The 15,997-nt window shown below is 46.7% G+C and overlaps 1 protein-coding gene and 1 long non-coding RNA gene across 5 annotated transcripts; one reads left to right on the top strand and one right to left on the bottom strand.

Annotated features, from left to right (window-relative positions):
* Positions 1 to 6,658: 6,658 nt before the first annotated feature.
* On the bottom strand, positions 6,659 to 7,450 carry LOC127309024 (uncharacterized). Its single transcript, XR_007856911.2, has 3 exons — positions 7,274 to 7,450; positions 7,102 to 7,188; positions 6,659 to 7,019 (listed from the first exon to the last, which is right to left on the bottom strand). It is a non-coding gene; the product is annotated as an uncharacterized lncRNA (long non-coding RNA).
* A 3,852-nt stretch (positions 7,451 to 11,302) lies between these two features.
* Positions 11,303 to 14,863, top strand: LOC127309023 (pentatricopeptide repeat-containing protein At4g21190). Of its 4 annotated transcripts, XM_051340003.2 has the most exons (9): positions 11,311 to 11,442; positions 11,673 to 11,713; positions 11,813 to 11,919; positions 12,056 to 12,166; positions 12,683 to 12,826; positions 12,910 to 13,122; positions 13,261 to 13,459; positions 14,288 to 14,388; positions 14,471 to 14,863. In XM_051340003.2, exons 1-8 carry the CDS (start codon positions 11,354 to 11,356, stop codon positions 14,374 to 14,376), a joined length of 993 nt encoding a protein of 330 aa, XP_051195963.1. In that variant the 5' UTR covers positions 11,311 to 11,353; the 3' UTR covers positions 14,377 to 14,388; positions 14,471 to 14,863. The 4 variants fall into 4 exon arrangements, with proteins under 4 accessions (XP_051195965.1, XP_051195963.1, XP_051195967.1 ...); XM_051340007.2 differs by lacking the exon at positions 12,683 to 12,826 and having other exon boundaries at positions 11,313 to 11,442; positions 14,471 to 14,605; XM_051340005.2 differs by lacking the exons at positions 14,288 to 14,388; positions 14,471 to 14,863 and having other exon boundaries at positions 11,303 to 11,442; positions 13,261 to 13,464.
* The last annotated feature ends 1,134 nt before the right edge of the window (positions 14,864 to 15,997 follow it).

The raw sequence follows: 15,997 nt of genomic DNA, 5'->3' as shown, positions 1-15,997 counted from the left end.
TACTTGCCGATCCACCGTTCAATCGCCTCCGGACGGACGATCGCCACCGACGGATTTCTCCACATCCAGCCGAGTACGTATCACCTAGCATCGGCGCCAGTCACCCATGCCGTGATGGTGCCGATCGGCACGATCAACATCTTCGTCGGCTTCACGGGAGCCAACGACCCGACCGAGTTGGCAGGAGACTCCACCGCTCGCCTCAGCTCGCCGCACGACTTCGTCACGCCCGGCTAGATCTACACCGCCACCCTCCCGATCTCGGAGGACTATTCTATTGAGGACGATACCACCCAACTCGACGACGCCGACTCAGCGGCCGCCGGCTCAGTCTCCAACTCTATCGTTGCGGCCTCCACCGCCGACTCCATCGCCCCGGTCTCCAACCCGGGCAACGACGAGGACAACTCCATCCTCCTGATCTTTGACTACGATTCGGAGCCTGACTCCATCGAGCTTCCCCGCCCTCCGCCCATTCGCCACGTCACCTTTGGCACGCCCGTCAACTACCGCACTAAGCGCATCACCTTCGAGGCCATCAATTTCTGCAGCCCCTATCATTGTGTACTCGGCAGCCAAGCGTTCGCCAAATTCATGCCCCCCCACTATGCGTATAACATGATGAAGATGTTCGGGCGCATGGAATCATCACTGTTCACGGCGACCCGGAGATGGCTCTTGAATGTGAGGACAGCGGCACCAAGATCGCCGACGTCGTAATCGCCGAGGAAAGGGACAACGCCGCCGAGCTCGCCAAGTACCCGACCCACCAGAACGACCCGACCATCCTCAAAAATCCAGTGGAGCCGAGCTCGACGCCTCCTACATTCGAGGCCGCCACTGACACACGCCGAGTGGACCTCATCGAAGGTGATTCCAGCAGGCAAGTCATCATTGGGACTGCGCTTTCCCCCAAATACGAAAGCGCACTCATCGAGTTCCTCCGGGAGAATCGGGACATCTTCGCATGGAAGCCATCTGACATGCTAGGTGTGCCGAGGGAACTCGCTGAGCACAAACTACACGTCGACCCGGAAGCGTGTCCTGTCAAGTAGACGCTGCGACCCGTCAACGAGGAACGCCGCCACGCAATCGGCGAGGAGGTGAACCGGCTACTCGCCGCCGGGTTCATCATGGAGATCAAGCACCCCAAGTGGCTGGCAAATCCAGTCCTGGTGCTCAAAAAGAACAAAACCTGGAGGATGTGTATCGACTACACTAAACTCAATCGGGCCTGCCCAAAGAATCCATTCGTACTGCCACGGATCGACCAGATCATCGACGCCACCGCGGGCTCGGAGTCGCTATGCTTCCTCGATGCATACTCCGGGTACAACCGGATCAAGATGGGCGCTGGGGATCAAGAAAAGATGACGTTCATCATGCCATTCGGCGTGTACTGCTAAACCGCCATGACTTTCGGCCTCAAAAATGCCGGAGCCACGTACCAGTGATGCATGCAAAATTTCCTTGAGAAGCAAATCGGGCGCAATGTTCATGTCTACATCGACGACGTCGTGGTCAAGTTGACTCAGAAGGACGACCTAGTCGCCGACCCCACCGAGACATTCACCAACCTTTGCTGGTATCAGATCAAGCTCAACTCGCTGAAATGCGTGTTCGGCATCGCCACCGGCCAGCTACTCGACTTCGTCGTCTCCAAGCGCGGGATTGAAGCTAACCCGGAGAAAATTGCGGCTATTACCCGAATCGCCAAACCCGCGTGCCTACGCGACGTCCATAAACTCGTCGGCCGAGTCGCAGCACTCAGTCGCTTCATTCCACGGCTCGGCGAGAAGGCCATGCTTCTTTACCGACTGCTGAAGAAATCTGACTCCTTCACCTGGAAGACTGAGGCCGACGATGCGCTTGCTTCCCTCAAGCTAGCATTACAGAACGCACCCATACTCGCCGCCCCCGCTCCAAAAGAGCCCATGCTTATGTACATCGCCGCCACTAATCGAGCCGTCAGTGCCATCATGGTTGTCGAGCAACCCGAGGAAGGAAAGGAGCACCGAGTCCAGCGACCGGTGTACTACATTAGCGAGGTCCTCACCGAGTCCAAGCAGTGCTACCCACATTATCAGAAGCTGGTGTACGCCGTTTTTCGGGCGCAGTGGCGACTCTGCCATTACTTCCATGAGCACCCAGTCACGGCCATCGCCTCCACCCCCTGTCGGATATCATCCTCAATTGTGATGCGACCGAGCGAGTTGCCAAGCGGGCAATTGAGATCGGTGTCCACAACATCTCCTACGAGCCGTGAAAGGCGATCAAGTCTCAGGCCCTGGCGGACTTCTTCGTCGATTGGGAGGAAACGCATCAACCACCGCCACGGTCGGAAATCGAGTGTTGGGCTCTCTTCTTCGATGGCTCCAAGAACCTAGAAGGTGCTGGGGCTGGGATCGTCCTCACCTCAAGGAGATGGGTACCAGTCACCTTCACTGTTTCGGCGAATCCAACCTAGTCACCAGCCAGACCTCCGGCATGTGTGACGCCACCGACCCTAACATGATCGCCTATCGCAGAGCGGTTGACCAAGTCGGCGGTCACTTTGCCGGTTACATCATCGAGTGGATCGACCGGCGCAAAAATGAAGAGGCTGACGCGCTGTCACGACTTGGCTCCAAGTGGCAGCCTCCACCGCTGGGTGTCTTCCTTGACATTCTCAATCGCCCGTCGGTGATGCCGCCCAAGGAAATCGACATCGCTAAACTACCGCCTCTCGACTCGGCCCTCACCGCAGTTGTCGAGGAGACTGGGGACTAGGCAGTGCCCTACCTGAACTTCCTCGAGCGCCAGGCCCTGCCTGCGAACGAGGCAGAGTCAAGGATGATCGTGCGGTGTTGCAAGTCCTTCATCATCATCAACAGGGAGCTCTACAAACGCAGCGTGTTGGGTGTCTTCCAGCGCTGCGTACAACCAGAGGAAGGGCGCAACATCCTCTATGACATACACGACGGTGAGTGCGGACATCACGCTAGCGCTCGCTCACTTGTCGCCAATGCCTTCCGCCACGGCTTTTACTGGCTCTCCGCGCATGCCGATGCAGTCAAGATCATCCGCGCCTGTGCTGGGTGCCAGAAGTATGCGAACCAGTCACACCTCCCCGGGTCGGTGTTGAAGACAACCCCACTCACGTGGCCGTTCGCGGTCTGGGGACTAGATATGGTGGGCTGATTCAAAACGGCTCCCAGCAGGTACACCCACCTCCTAGTCGCCGTCAACAAGTTCACGAAGTGGGTCGAGGCTAAGTCCATCAAGAAGTGCGACGGGAAGACCACCACAAAGTTTCTGCGCGAGCTCATCTATCGATATGGTTTCCCGCACTGCATCATTACCGACAACGGCACTAACTTTGCAATGGGCGAGATGGCAGAATTTTGTGAAGACAAAGGGATCCGACTCGACCTCGCTTCAGTCGCCCATCCCGAGTCGAATGGCCAAGCAGAGCGAGCAAACCAGAGCATCCTTCATGGCTTCAAGCCGCGACTGCAAGTGCCCTTAGAGTGAATGCCAGGATGCTGGGTCGAGGAGCTACCCGTCGTCCTTTCGGGAATCCGGACGACTCCAAACATGTCGATGGGTTACACCCCTTTCTTCATGGTCTATGGCGCGGAAGCAGTCGTGCCTACTGACCTTGACCACGACTCGCCACGCGTTGTCCACTACACCGAGGAAGCAAACGAGATCGCCTGCCAGAACGGGCTCGACCTCCTCGATGAAGACAGGGAGCTCGCACTCTCCCGCACCACCATCTACCAGCAGGGACTCCGCCGCTATCATAGCCGCCGAGTGCGCAATCGCACCTTCAGAGAGGGCGACCTGGTCCTATGCCTTGTCCAGGAAGGGGACATCGCCACTTACCCGGCGACGAAGGGGAGATCGCCACGCACCGCCCATGCCGTCCTCTTCACAGTTGCGCGGATGCAATTGAGATGAGAAATGACGAAATTCCATGCCCCTTAGCTATTGGAGGAGACAAAATAATTGGATACGACGGAGGCCCCTTATCCTTACTTTAGAAAAATACCACTGAAAGATTGGGCTTTAGAAAAAAATACCACCGAGAAACCTTTGCTGATTTCTACCATCACCCACCGTGAAGAATTCCACGTGAGAGTTGTCAAAAAAAAAAAATGTCCACGTGAGCTGGGCTAAATTGACTGAAACCAGATCCGCTCTCAGCCCCACCTCATCAGCTGCAAATTGACTGAAACCAGATGAGCTCTCAGCAGTAGGGTTGAAAAAGAAACGGAAACGGACGGAAACATGCTTTATCGTTTTCAACCCTACTCAGCAGCCCCACCTCATCCACGCACTGAACTCAGGTAGCAGAGCCGCCAGGAGGAGGGGAACGCCTACGCCGGCCCGTCGGCGCGCTTCCCCGGTGGTGGCTGTGGCGGCGGCTAGCTCCTCCGGCCTCTCCTCATGGTCATGGTGCGCCCTCTCTTCTCTCGTTCCCTCTTGTTCTCTTGCTCATGGTGTAAAGTTATTCTTGGGGATTCTATAGTTGCTAGTAAGATAGTCGAGAGGGGATGATGAATGCTGTTCAAGTTTCATACATACGGGCAATCTCCCCTAATCCTATGTATTTTGCTTGTCTTTGTGTATATTTTCTTCCCCTGATTCATTTGGTTTTAGCTCCCCAATTCACATGGTGATGCTACAAATCAATAACGGAGTAAGTTTTCAGTGGTATTTTTCTAAAGTCTACAAAACTAATAATTTTCCCCTGCCTACCGAGAAGAAGATCTGAATATATATTATTATGTACATGCGGCCCCGACGGCGATAGACATTCCCAACCCATATATCGTGCGTTAAAGCAAAGTCTCCTCGACGGCCACTGGCACCGTCCACCACCGCCGCCGCGATGTGGCGCGCGGCCGCTTCCCGCCTCCCCCTTCGCTCGCAGTCTCCGGCTCCATCCACAGCGGCCTGCACCCTGCAGCACATCCGCCTCTTCTGCCCTCCTCCTCCTCCGCCGCAGCCCCGTTCGGGTCCGGACAGGGGCAGGCCCACTTCAATTCAAAGGTATTCAAGTGAATACCCAAAAATTTGACAAAAAACTACATATATATAGTCATAGGAGGTATATGTATGAGAAAAATAGAAAGACTGCAGACGTATATCCCGGAATTCGGTGCAAAACAGAAATAAGCCTACCTCCCTCTATGTGGCCCAGCTAGGTTTGGCCCAATTGGCTCCATATCCACTTCAGGAAACTGCCCAGTGGCCACGCACGCCAAGCGCCAGACTCCAGAACGCGACGTCTGGTTTTTTGCGTAACTTCTCCTCCCCGATCGACCTAATTCCTCAACGAGGCAATGACCTGCTGGCCGCTGGTCGACTGAACCCTAGACGATGGCGAGTGGTGACGACAGCGACAAAGGAATCCCGGACACCAGCGTCTCCACGCCTCCTCGTCCCCAAGGTAGTGTCTCCACACCGGACGCCTCCTCGTCCCCAAGGTACAGTAAGAATTCAGAGTTCAGGTCACCATCTCCTTTAACTTTCATGTTCGGTTTTGGGGAAATTCTAGACGATTCATGTATGCTAGTATGTTGGTATGCCGATTCGTTAACTTTTTGGCAACGATTTTGCTGCAATCTCATTGTGTTTTGAACTGACCATCCATATCTGCACCGGGCAATTTTTTTTTTGCCAAACACAAAGTACAAATCGTGGATGTCAATGTGTAGTTAAGAGAATGCTTATACTAGATAAGATGGCTGCGTGTTTGCGCAAAAAAAAAGATAAGATGGCTGCGTGTACTCTCAAATGTATGCTTTGTAACTGTATAATATCCCAATTCCCAAAAGCTAAGTAATTATTGATTTGAAACAGGCAGAACAACATGTTCTATTTGAGGTGCTATTCACCGCTTTATTTCTGTACATTTCATTTTGCTATTGTATATCCTCTCTATGTTACCGATGCTTCTTTGTTATGTTGAACAATTGGAACTTATATAAGTTATAATCAATTTCATTTATGATTTATTCTATGAATCTATGATATTTGGCTCAAATTGCTTCATATCTTCTATGTATAATAGTATACATGGAAAAAAAAATCTTTGAGATTTGAATACACACTCTCCAAATCCTGGGCCCGCCGCTGGGTCCGGAGGCGCTCAAGCGGCGGCTGCGGGACGACGGCCACGGCGAGGCGGAGACGCTGGCCCGGGCCATGGACGACGCTGGGGTCGTGCTGCTCTTCCGGGATAAGGCCTACCTCCACCCCGACAAGGTGAGCATCTTACTACTGCTCCCTAGCTAGGTTCTTCCTCAAGTTGCGCCTCACCTCTATTGTAGGTAGCTAAACCTAATTAAACGAGGTGAGGTGCGCAGACAGAGATTTATTTACTCGTGCTAGAGCTGCCTTTCTTTCTTTCTTTCTTTTGAAATTGTTCGAGAGATTCAATTATTTAACTGGCCATATTTCCGAAATGGATGCTCTAAAATTACTAATAATTACCAGATCGCTACATCGGTTCAGTTGGTGGCTGCTCAAAGCTGATGGAGTTTAGTAGTAGAAATATATGTTGCAATCTAGGATACGTATCCGATACGTGGTACGGGGATACCGCGATACGTCGGTTTTCCAAAAATACAGATACCGGGATACATTTGAATATATATATATAATATTTAACTATTAAAAATATATACCAAAAGTAATGATTCTTCATAGGAGTAAGACGAGTGCACACAAAATAGCAACTAATTAAGGAATTCTAATAACTTGATAAGGTGATAGAAACATGGAAATGCACCATAAACTTGATCTTCAGCCGCCGCAACTTAATTTTGAAGCTGTTGAAGAGTAGAATCTGTCACACTTGGACACCTTATTATCCCCTTATTTCTTATCTTAAGCAAATGTGCTTTAACTCTCGCGCAGCTTCCATTGTATTCATGAGTACAAAACCTGCATTTGAATCGCATATTTCCTCCACCTCCCACATAATTCCACAAGGGCTTGTTGCCTACATTGTTTGCCGGCGGTGCATCCTAAAATAGTGCAAGGCAGAATCACTATTACACAGCAAGCAAGGAGAGAAACTAATTAAGAAATCACAATTCTCAAACTCACCATTACAAAGAAACAACCACATCTCAGGCTCTCACGTGGGAGACTATGAAGCAATTGGAGGAGATGGAAGGCACGCAACCTTCAGACCTGAGAGGGAGAAGTGAGCAATCGAAGGAGATGTGACCTGGAAGTTGTCCATGGATGTAGAAGGGACAAGAGAAAGAAGACTCACCACCAGACGGCTCCTCCTTAGGGCTTCAGCGACACCAGAGAGGAGAGATCGGAGGAGTCGAGTGGCGGCGCCAGCGCCGGCCCCGACACCTAGGATAACGATGGGTGTGACGCTTGGGTTAGCAATGGGAGGCGGCGGCTGAGTCGTGAACGAGGGGAGACTGGTCGTGCGGGAGGGAATTTCTCGAGCAGTTATACTAGGTTTCCGTATCGTCAGCGTATCGCTGAGGTATCCCAGGCGTATCAGTATTTTTTTTTCTTTTTTTAAAATGAAAAATCGGCAGGATACGTATCAGGCAGTATCAGGGCAGTATCTAATACTGATACGGTGATAAGTTGGCGTATCCGTGCTTCCTGATGTGGAGCACGGGGCTATGATTCAGTCGGAAGGTATACCATCACGGCAGTACTAGGCTTCAACTCCGATTGCTGATACCCTCGACAGCCATTGGCAATCTTACCATTTGCGGAGAAATCTCTGGCACTATGCTTGCTGCACCAACCTGCCATGGATTAAAAAGACTTTTATCAAAGGCGCCAATCATCCGGATGTAAAATGAACCATGTTTCCATACGGCAAAGTGGAAGAATTCCTTGGTTGATCTACTGTACTGGACTTGTAGGTCAAATTGATCTGTTTTAGACATTAATCTGCAAAACGTGCACTTCCAAATAGATCTGCAAATCCTGATCCTGGAATTACACAGCGTAGTGCTAGGTTTTGGGCTGCCCACGGTTATTACACAGTGGCATAAGAATAATACAATTAAAACAGGTAGAAATGTTTCTTCAGTCAGTCACGAGAATTTTGAGGAACTGGGAAAATAATTACAAGGAAATTGATTTGCCTCCACGCGAATGAGGTAGCAGGGAAAAGAAATTACAAGCTCACAGTGGACAGGCATTCCAGTTTCAGTTCAGTGTTGACAGCCAATGACCTAAATATTGTTCACTAGTACATGCTCACAACTTGACACGCTTAACAGAAGAAGAGTAGCTTAAACCTGACATAACCATGATCTGAAAAGCGCAACTAAGTTTCAAAATGTATATATTGGTCACAACCTCGATCACTAAATTCATGTTTCATCAGTCTACAGTAAAATAGTTGAAGTAGTGCTCGTTCTGAACCTGAATTTGCTAGTTTCAAGTTTGATTCAGTTAGAGTAAAGTTCCACATGACATTTTAGGTGCTGGTCCTGACAATCATATTTCATTTACGCGCATAAGAATAATTGAATTATATCAAGTAGAAAGCAAAAAAGATGGTCTTAATATCCTAATTGCGGTTTGTTTTTGGGGTTTCAGAAGTGCCTAATGAGGAAGAAGGGGCAGATACGGAAAATTAGGATAACGCGGGGGCGATATGGAGAAAGCGGTGTAACCCCGGTGACAAGGGATTAACTTGTCAATGCCTACGTATTGTAGACTTAGGGTTTCGTAGAAAGTAGAGGGCAAGTAGATCTCGAAGGTTCAGCCGAAAAGGTGCTCGACCACGAAAATTAGGGTTATGTTGACTATGGATTTGATCCGCTCTTCCTCCCTCGGCTCCCCTTTATATAGGAGGGAGAGCCGAGAGATTTCGTATCGTACAAGTTTACAAACTCCGGGTCTTTCCCGTATTGTTTACATGACTCGTGTTTCCTAATACAACTCTATTTCCTTATCGAGATCTTGGGCTTCTGGGCTTCGAAAGCTTCGAGTCCTGGGCTTCATATCCTTGCCATATATCCCGGGTACCTTCTTCGGCATGCCTATTTGGTATGCCTATGTCACCCGGCGCGTGGAAACCATTAATCCAGGGACTTTCAGAGACAATGGTTCAAAGCATTAGTCAGTCACAATTCGGAAGAAATATGCTGAAGATGCAGCTAACAAGCCTTGCGTACAGACAGCTTTGTGCAGATCTCATGCGCACAACTGTTTATCATAAATAAGAAAATTTAATTGAACTCCATCTCGATGGTGGATCACTTTGGATCAATGAGAAGGTCATTCAGCATGTTCTTGGCGTGCCTCGTGGAAGTGATAAGGAGCCTGAAGTTTCAGAGGATGATGTGGAAAAAGAGTACGGAGCGATGTGGATGCTACTACATGCCGTATCTGACGAGTCTGCAGGCAGAGGCCAAAAAGTACAGCAGCAATCACCTCCCCAAAGGAGTATCAGCCGTTCAAACAAGGGCAGCAGCAACAAAAAAAGAAGGGCACACCCTCAGTTATATAAAGCTCAAAGAACAATGTCCACCCCAACAAAGATTCAATGTTTGTTCAGACATCGGCGTGAGGAGGAATTCAGTGATCTTGTTACGGAACTTAGGCTCGTCAGACTTTTCCTTGCAGTAAAAGTAGAGAGATTGCTACTGCCAACCTAGGGTACGTATGTATCCAAAGATGCACTTAGATATGTCGACATATCTAAGTGCATCTTTGGATACATACGTACCCTAGGTTGACATATCTAAGTGCATCTTTGGATACATACGTACCCTAGGTTGGCAGTAGCAATCTCTCTACTTTTACTGCAAGGAAAAGTCTGACGAGCCTAAGTTCCGTAACAAGATCACTGAATTCCTCCTCACGCCGATGTCTGAACAAACATTGAATCTTCGTCAGGGTGAACATTGTTCTTTGGGCTTTATATAACTGAGGGGTGCCCTTCTTCTTTTGCTGTTGCTGCCCTTGTTTGAACAGCTGATACTCCTTTGGGGAGGTGATTGTTGTTGCACTTTTTGGCCGGCATGTAGTAGCATCCACATCGCTCCATCCTCTTTTTCCACATCATCCTCTGAAGATTCAGGCTCCTTATCACTTCCACGAGGCACACCAAGAACATGCTGAATGACCTTCTCATTGATCCAAAGTGATCCACCATAGAGATGGCGTTCAATTAAATTTTCTTGTTTATGATAAACAGCTGTGCGCATGAGATCTGCACAAAGTTGTCTGTACGCAAGGCTTGTTAGCTGCATCTTCAGCATATTTCTACCGAATTGTGACTGACTAATACTTTGAACCATTGTCTCTGAAAGTCCCTGAATTAATGGTTTCCACGCGCCGGGGTTACACCGCGTTCTCCATATCGCCCCCGCGTTATCCTGATTTTCCGTATCTGCCCCTTCTTCCTCATCAGGCACTTCTGAAACCCCAAAAACAAACCGCAATTAGGATATTAAGACCATCTTTTTTGCTTTCTACTTGATATAATTCAATTATTCTTATGCGCCTAAATGAAATATGATTGTCAGGACCAGCAGCTAAAATGTCATGTGGAACTTTACTCTAACTGAATCAAAATTGACACTAGCAAATTCAGGTTCAGAACGAGCACTACTGCAACTATTTTACTGTAGACTGATGAAACATGAATTTAGTGATCGAGGTTGTGACCAATATATACATTTTGAAACTTAGTTGCGCTTTTCAGATCATGGTTATGTCAAGTTTAATCTACTGTTCTTCTGTTTATGCGTGCCAAGTTGTGAGCATGTACTAGTGAACAATATTTAGGTCATTGGCTGTCAACACTGAACTGAAACTGGAATGCCTGTCCACTGTGAGCTTGTAATTTCTTTTCCCTGCTACCTCATTCGCGTGGAGGCAAATCAATTTCCTTGTAATTATTTTCCCTGTTCCTCAAAATTCTCGTGACTGACTGAAGAAACATTTCTACCTGTTTTAATTGTATTATTCTTATGCCGCTATGTAATAACCGTGGGCAGCCCAAAACCTAGCACTACGATGTGTAATTCCAGGATCAGGATTTGCAGATCTATTTGGAAGTGCACGATTTGCAGATTAATGTCTAAAACAGATCAATTTGACCTACAAGTCCAGTACAGTAGATCAACCAAGGAATTTGCAGATCGGAAAGACAGGGAGGGTATCGACTGTATTACCGAGAAATAAAAAAGCATCTGGATGTTTGAAAAAAAAATACATCTGGGCCATAACGATTTGTCTTGATACGCATAGACTGGCCCGACCCGATCACTGCAAGCTATAGGATCTGGACAGGAGTTGGACGTCCAGGCCAACGCCAACTCTTCGACCGGTCTTGGACTCCTCCGCCGCCGCCGCTGCCATGCTTGGCCATCTCCGGCGATCCTCCACCGTTCTTCGCCGCCTACCAAACGCCAGCTTCGCCGCCTCCGACCCTACCGCTTTCTATGCGTGAGTTCCCTTTCCCTTCACCCAATCCCCTCTCGAAACCGTTCATTTAGGTGTTCCCTTCCTTGAGAATCATATGCACTCCTTGTCGGTTAATTGGTCGCTTCATATCTGCTGCAAGATTGCGCTTAGCATGTATGCTAATCTCTCTGCTTCCTTCACTGCTTCCAATTCCATTCAGTGACAAGATAACTTTGTTTATTTCTCCAAATTATGTTGCCTGCATTGTGTAGGGGATGGAGTTCACGTGCCGAGGCACTCTCCTTTGGTTCATGTAAGACCTACTTTCTTCCACTTTGTCGTATGGAATCATGGTTCGTTTTACATCCGGATGATTGGTGCCTTTGATAAAAGTCTTTTTAATCTATGGCAGGTTGGTGCATCAAGCATAGTGCCAGAGATTTCTCCGCAAATGATAAGATTGCCAATGGTTGTCAAGGGTATCGGCAATCAGAGTTGAAGCCTAGTACTGCCGTGATGGTATACCTTCCGACTAAATCATAGCCCCGTGTTCCACATGACCACATGTAGCCTTTTTTTACTTTGGTGGTTTCATTCTGTTCATCCCTAGAATTATAATAGATGACGGGTTGAGGAATTACATTTTGCTGCACAGGACAACGATGCAATCATCGATCGCATACAAAAGAGCACAAGCGGGTTGAAACAAGGGCCGGTTGGCCACACCCTTTCATCAGCAGAGAAAAGGAAATTTCTTATCAACACTGTATGTGTAAAGAAAATTTTGATATTGTCTATTTTCTCTTTTGAGTTTAGCATGCCTTGGTGATATCTTGATCTTAGCTGTAGACTATAGGGCACCTAATCACATGTTTTATGCAACAATGAAAACACACTGACAAAATCAGTAGCTTAAGTGCAATTTCATTTGTTATTTACCAGATATCAACTGTACCAGGTTTTCGTGCACCCTAGCAGCATATTCTCCTTAAAAACAATTAACAGCTTATTCGTTGCAATACGCTGAATTGTTTTCCAAGTAAGTAGGTTTTGCCAAGCATCTCTGAATGACTTATCATGTGCAGCTTAATATGCTACAATGGCACTTTGGTCTAGCTGTATTGAGAATTCACCTGGGAACACAAATTGTAGCCTGCATTAATGTAGACCACAGAAAGGATCGGTTGTGCTAGAAATTCCCCAAGTAGAGATATTTTATCTATTTCTGCATTTAGCTACTGCTCCCCAGAACAAAATAACAGCTGCAATCCCTAAATTGCAGCTACTTGTTCTTGAAGATTCAAAAGAAGCTGTTTACAGCACCCTTGATGCATGGATCGCCTTTGAGCAGGATTTCCCACTAGCCTCGTTAAAGCAAGCAATTGTAGCTCTTCAAAAGGAGGAGCAATGGCATAGGATTGTCCAAGTATTGCAGATTATAATCTAATTGATTTTAATTGTATTTATCTTTTATAGAGTATCAATAAAATTTATGCTAACTACACCTAGGTAATTAAATGGATGTTGAGCAAAGGGCAAGGAAATACGATCAGAACATATGAGCAGTTAGTGCGTGCACTCGAGAAGGACAACAGAGCTGAGGAAGCACATAAAATCTGGGAGAAGAAAATAGCCCATGACCTGCATTCAGTTCCTTGGTGTTTCTGTGGTCTTATGTTGGCTATTTACTACAGAAACAATATGCTAGATAGGCTTATCAAGGTATGGACCTCGAATATCTTCCACTCTTAACATAGTACTGGCCTGTTCTTTCACTTCAAGCTTATTAGTTTGTATATTATATTGTATTTTTACTGCAACTTATGTGGATGTCCCTTCCTGTCTTCTCTGATGGTATAGCTCTTCCACACTCTTGAAGCATGTGGTCGTAAATGTCCTAGTAAAGAGTATGTACGGAAAGTTGAAGTTGCATATGAAATGCTTGGTCTATTAGAGGAGAAGAACGGTTTGCTTGAGAAGTACAAGGATTTGTACAACAAGCCATCGGATAGTGACAGGAAGAAAGGTCGACAATTCAAGAAGGCTGAGAAGAAATCTGGTTAGTTATCTGTCGCCTTTCTCACAGGTTAAAGTGGTATGTTTTTGTTAAATCCAGTTACGTACATATGTAACTTTCTGATGGGCTTATGTGCCCCCATTTAAGCAAAATAAGATATCAGAAGCTCTAAATGTACTGATTCTAGACAAATACCTGATAACTTGCATCTTTTTTCCCATTGTTTTCCAAAACCCTTAGGTCCAGGCTTTGTTGATTTTAAAGCAAGATTTGATTATTTTTCAGAATTGATTCCTATAGATGTATGTTGGTGCATCCATAACAAGTTGGGTACCTACTCATTACTTGTAACTCCTTATGTTCGTGAATAGATGCTGTTTATATGAATATGCTGGTCAAGTTTTACAGGAATGTTATATTATGAAAATGTTTTTCATGACAATTTTAGTGGTACCATTTCACCTAACCAATCTAAATAAATTTCTATGTATTACTTTTTCTTGATAAAGTAAGAGCTTCATTTTGCTTTCTAAAACGCCATCTATTTCTGAAGGGAGCTAAAACCTGCACCTGGTATTCATCTTTCAATGTAGTAGTTCAGTACCAAAAGAAGACCGCTCGGTGTCACGCGGACATGCCTGGTGTATTTTGGATGTGTGTGATTTTCCCAATGTGCAATTATATGCTTCTTGTTCAGATTAGGACAATTTTAACAGTCTTTTTGTACCATGATTGTGATATTTCTTTTATTTCTAAACTTTCTTGCGACATTATAAGGCATACATTCTTAGAACATTCTGGCAGCTACTAGAAATCACTTCATTTGCTATGGTGCTGTAACTAACTTTAAACCCTATTCTTTTTTTTCAGCCGAGGGCACGGAACAATGCGAGGAAACATATGAAGATCAACCAGTTAAGACTTGCCCTTCAGATAAGGAACCGGCTGCCAGCAGTTAGTCAAGATACAAAGTAAAGCAAATGTAATTGCTGGCATAATTGAATGCAGTTATGTTTCCAGCTCTGAAACTTTATCCCGTTGTTGCCCTTTCAGATGCAATACTGATGGCGCAGTCGGAATTAGACAAGGAACTGATGCAGCGGATAGCCTAATACTACCTCCATCCCAAGGTTTAAGGCCTATATTTTTTTCAGAAAGTCAAATTATGTTAAGTTTAACTAAGTTTATATAAAAATTATTAACATGTCAAATACAAAATTAATATTATTAGATAGATAATGAAATATATTTTCATGTGCTATCTACAAAATATCATATTTATTGATAGATTATTCTAAAATTTTGGTCAAACTTAAGCCTTGGGATGGAGGTAGTACTACTAACACTTCTGTACAAGCGATATTCTGCTCCTAATTGGAAGAAGGAACTGATGCGCGCAACACCTTGTTTCTTAAATATCTGACATGAGGTGTTTGGCTGAAAATTATCATATATATCTAAATATCGAGTGGGTGTTTAATATCTGGTGCTCCTTTGGTCGAAAAAGGAGCCTACAGTGGCAAGACTTGTCTTGAGCATCCATCATAGTTCGTACGCAATTGTAACGTGGATAAAATACGGGTGTGTTTGCCTGTTTGGTTAGCTAGGCTCTTCCTCGGCTAGCCTCAGCTAGCTAATTTTGGCAACATGTTTTCCTCTTGAGAGTATGATTGTCACCAACCGGTTGATACTGAGAACCTTTCATGTAAACTGCTACTTGGTGGGAAGAGAATGTGATCAGGAGAAGGACCCCCGCGCGGCGGTCTTGACGCGTTTTAGGCTTTTTGGTCATCTCCAACAGGGGCCGCATTCCGGACAGCTTGGGTCTGGATGCGCTGGCCTGGGGACAGGAAAAAGGCCGTGGTAGCGGCCCCAACGGCGGCCCCCAAATGTCCGTGGCCGCTAGATGATTTTTTTTTTCAAATTTCATAGTGACCATTACGGGCCATGAAAATTGAACAAATAATTCGCTAAAAAGATAGAAATTAAAGTTGCAACATAAGTAGTTCAAATACAGCTTGCAGGTGCACCAGTTTCAAAAGCATGATACATAAATCCTATTTTTCAAGCTAAAATGATCTTCTTCTCAAACCCCATGTCCGGTGAGTAGGGTCCATGTTGTCGGTCAAGGGGGTCGCCATGATCTTGGCTTCCTCGCTGAGCAGGGCGATCTCCAGCTCCTTCTGCTTGTTGTCCACCTCCTTCGCGGCCACACGAGCATTGATCTCTTCAATCTCGAGCTTTTTGGTTTGTATCTCGAAGTAGTTCTTGACGGCCTCTTCCTTTTCCCGCCGCTTCCTCTCCTCCCTCTTCTCGCTTGACACCTCCTTATCGGCAATGAGCGTCTTGATCGTCTCCATCATCGCTTGCGAGGAAGCCTCTTTCTTGGCCTTCGCCTTAGAACTCGTCCGCCCCCTCGGCCTCTTCATGGGTGCACTTGGAGCCTCGCCATCAATATCAATGACGTTGGATTGACCGGGCATGTTGGTGTCGTAGGACGCATATAGGTCGTGCCACTTGGGGCAATCCTTGAGCGCCCTCCAACGGTGGACCAACACTACAACATTCTCGTGTTTCGCT

This window comes from Lolium perenne, chromosome 6, assembly GCF_019359855.2.
Source record: "Lolium perenne isolate Kyuss_39 chromosome 6, Kyuss_2.0, whole genome shotgun sequence".
Classification (NCBI taxonomy): domain Eukaryota; kingdom Viridiplantae; phylum Streptophyta; class Magnoliopsida; order Poales; family Poaceae; genus Lolium; species Lolium perenne.
The sequence above is the reverse complement of the archived record's forward strand: the minus strand, read 5'-3'. Positions and strand labels throughout refer to the sequence as shown.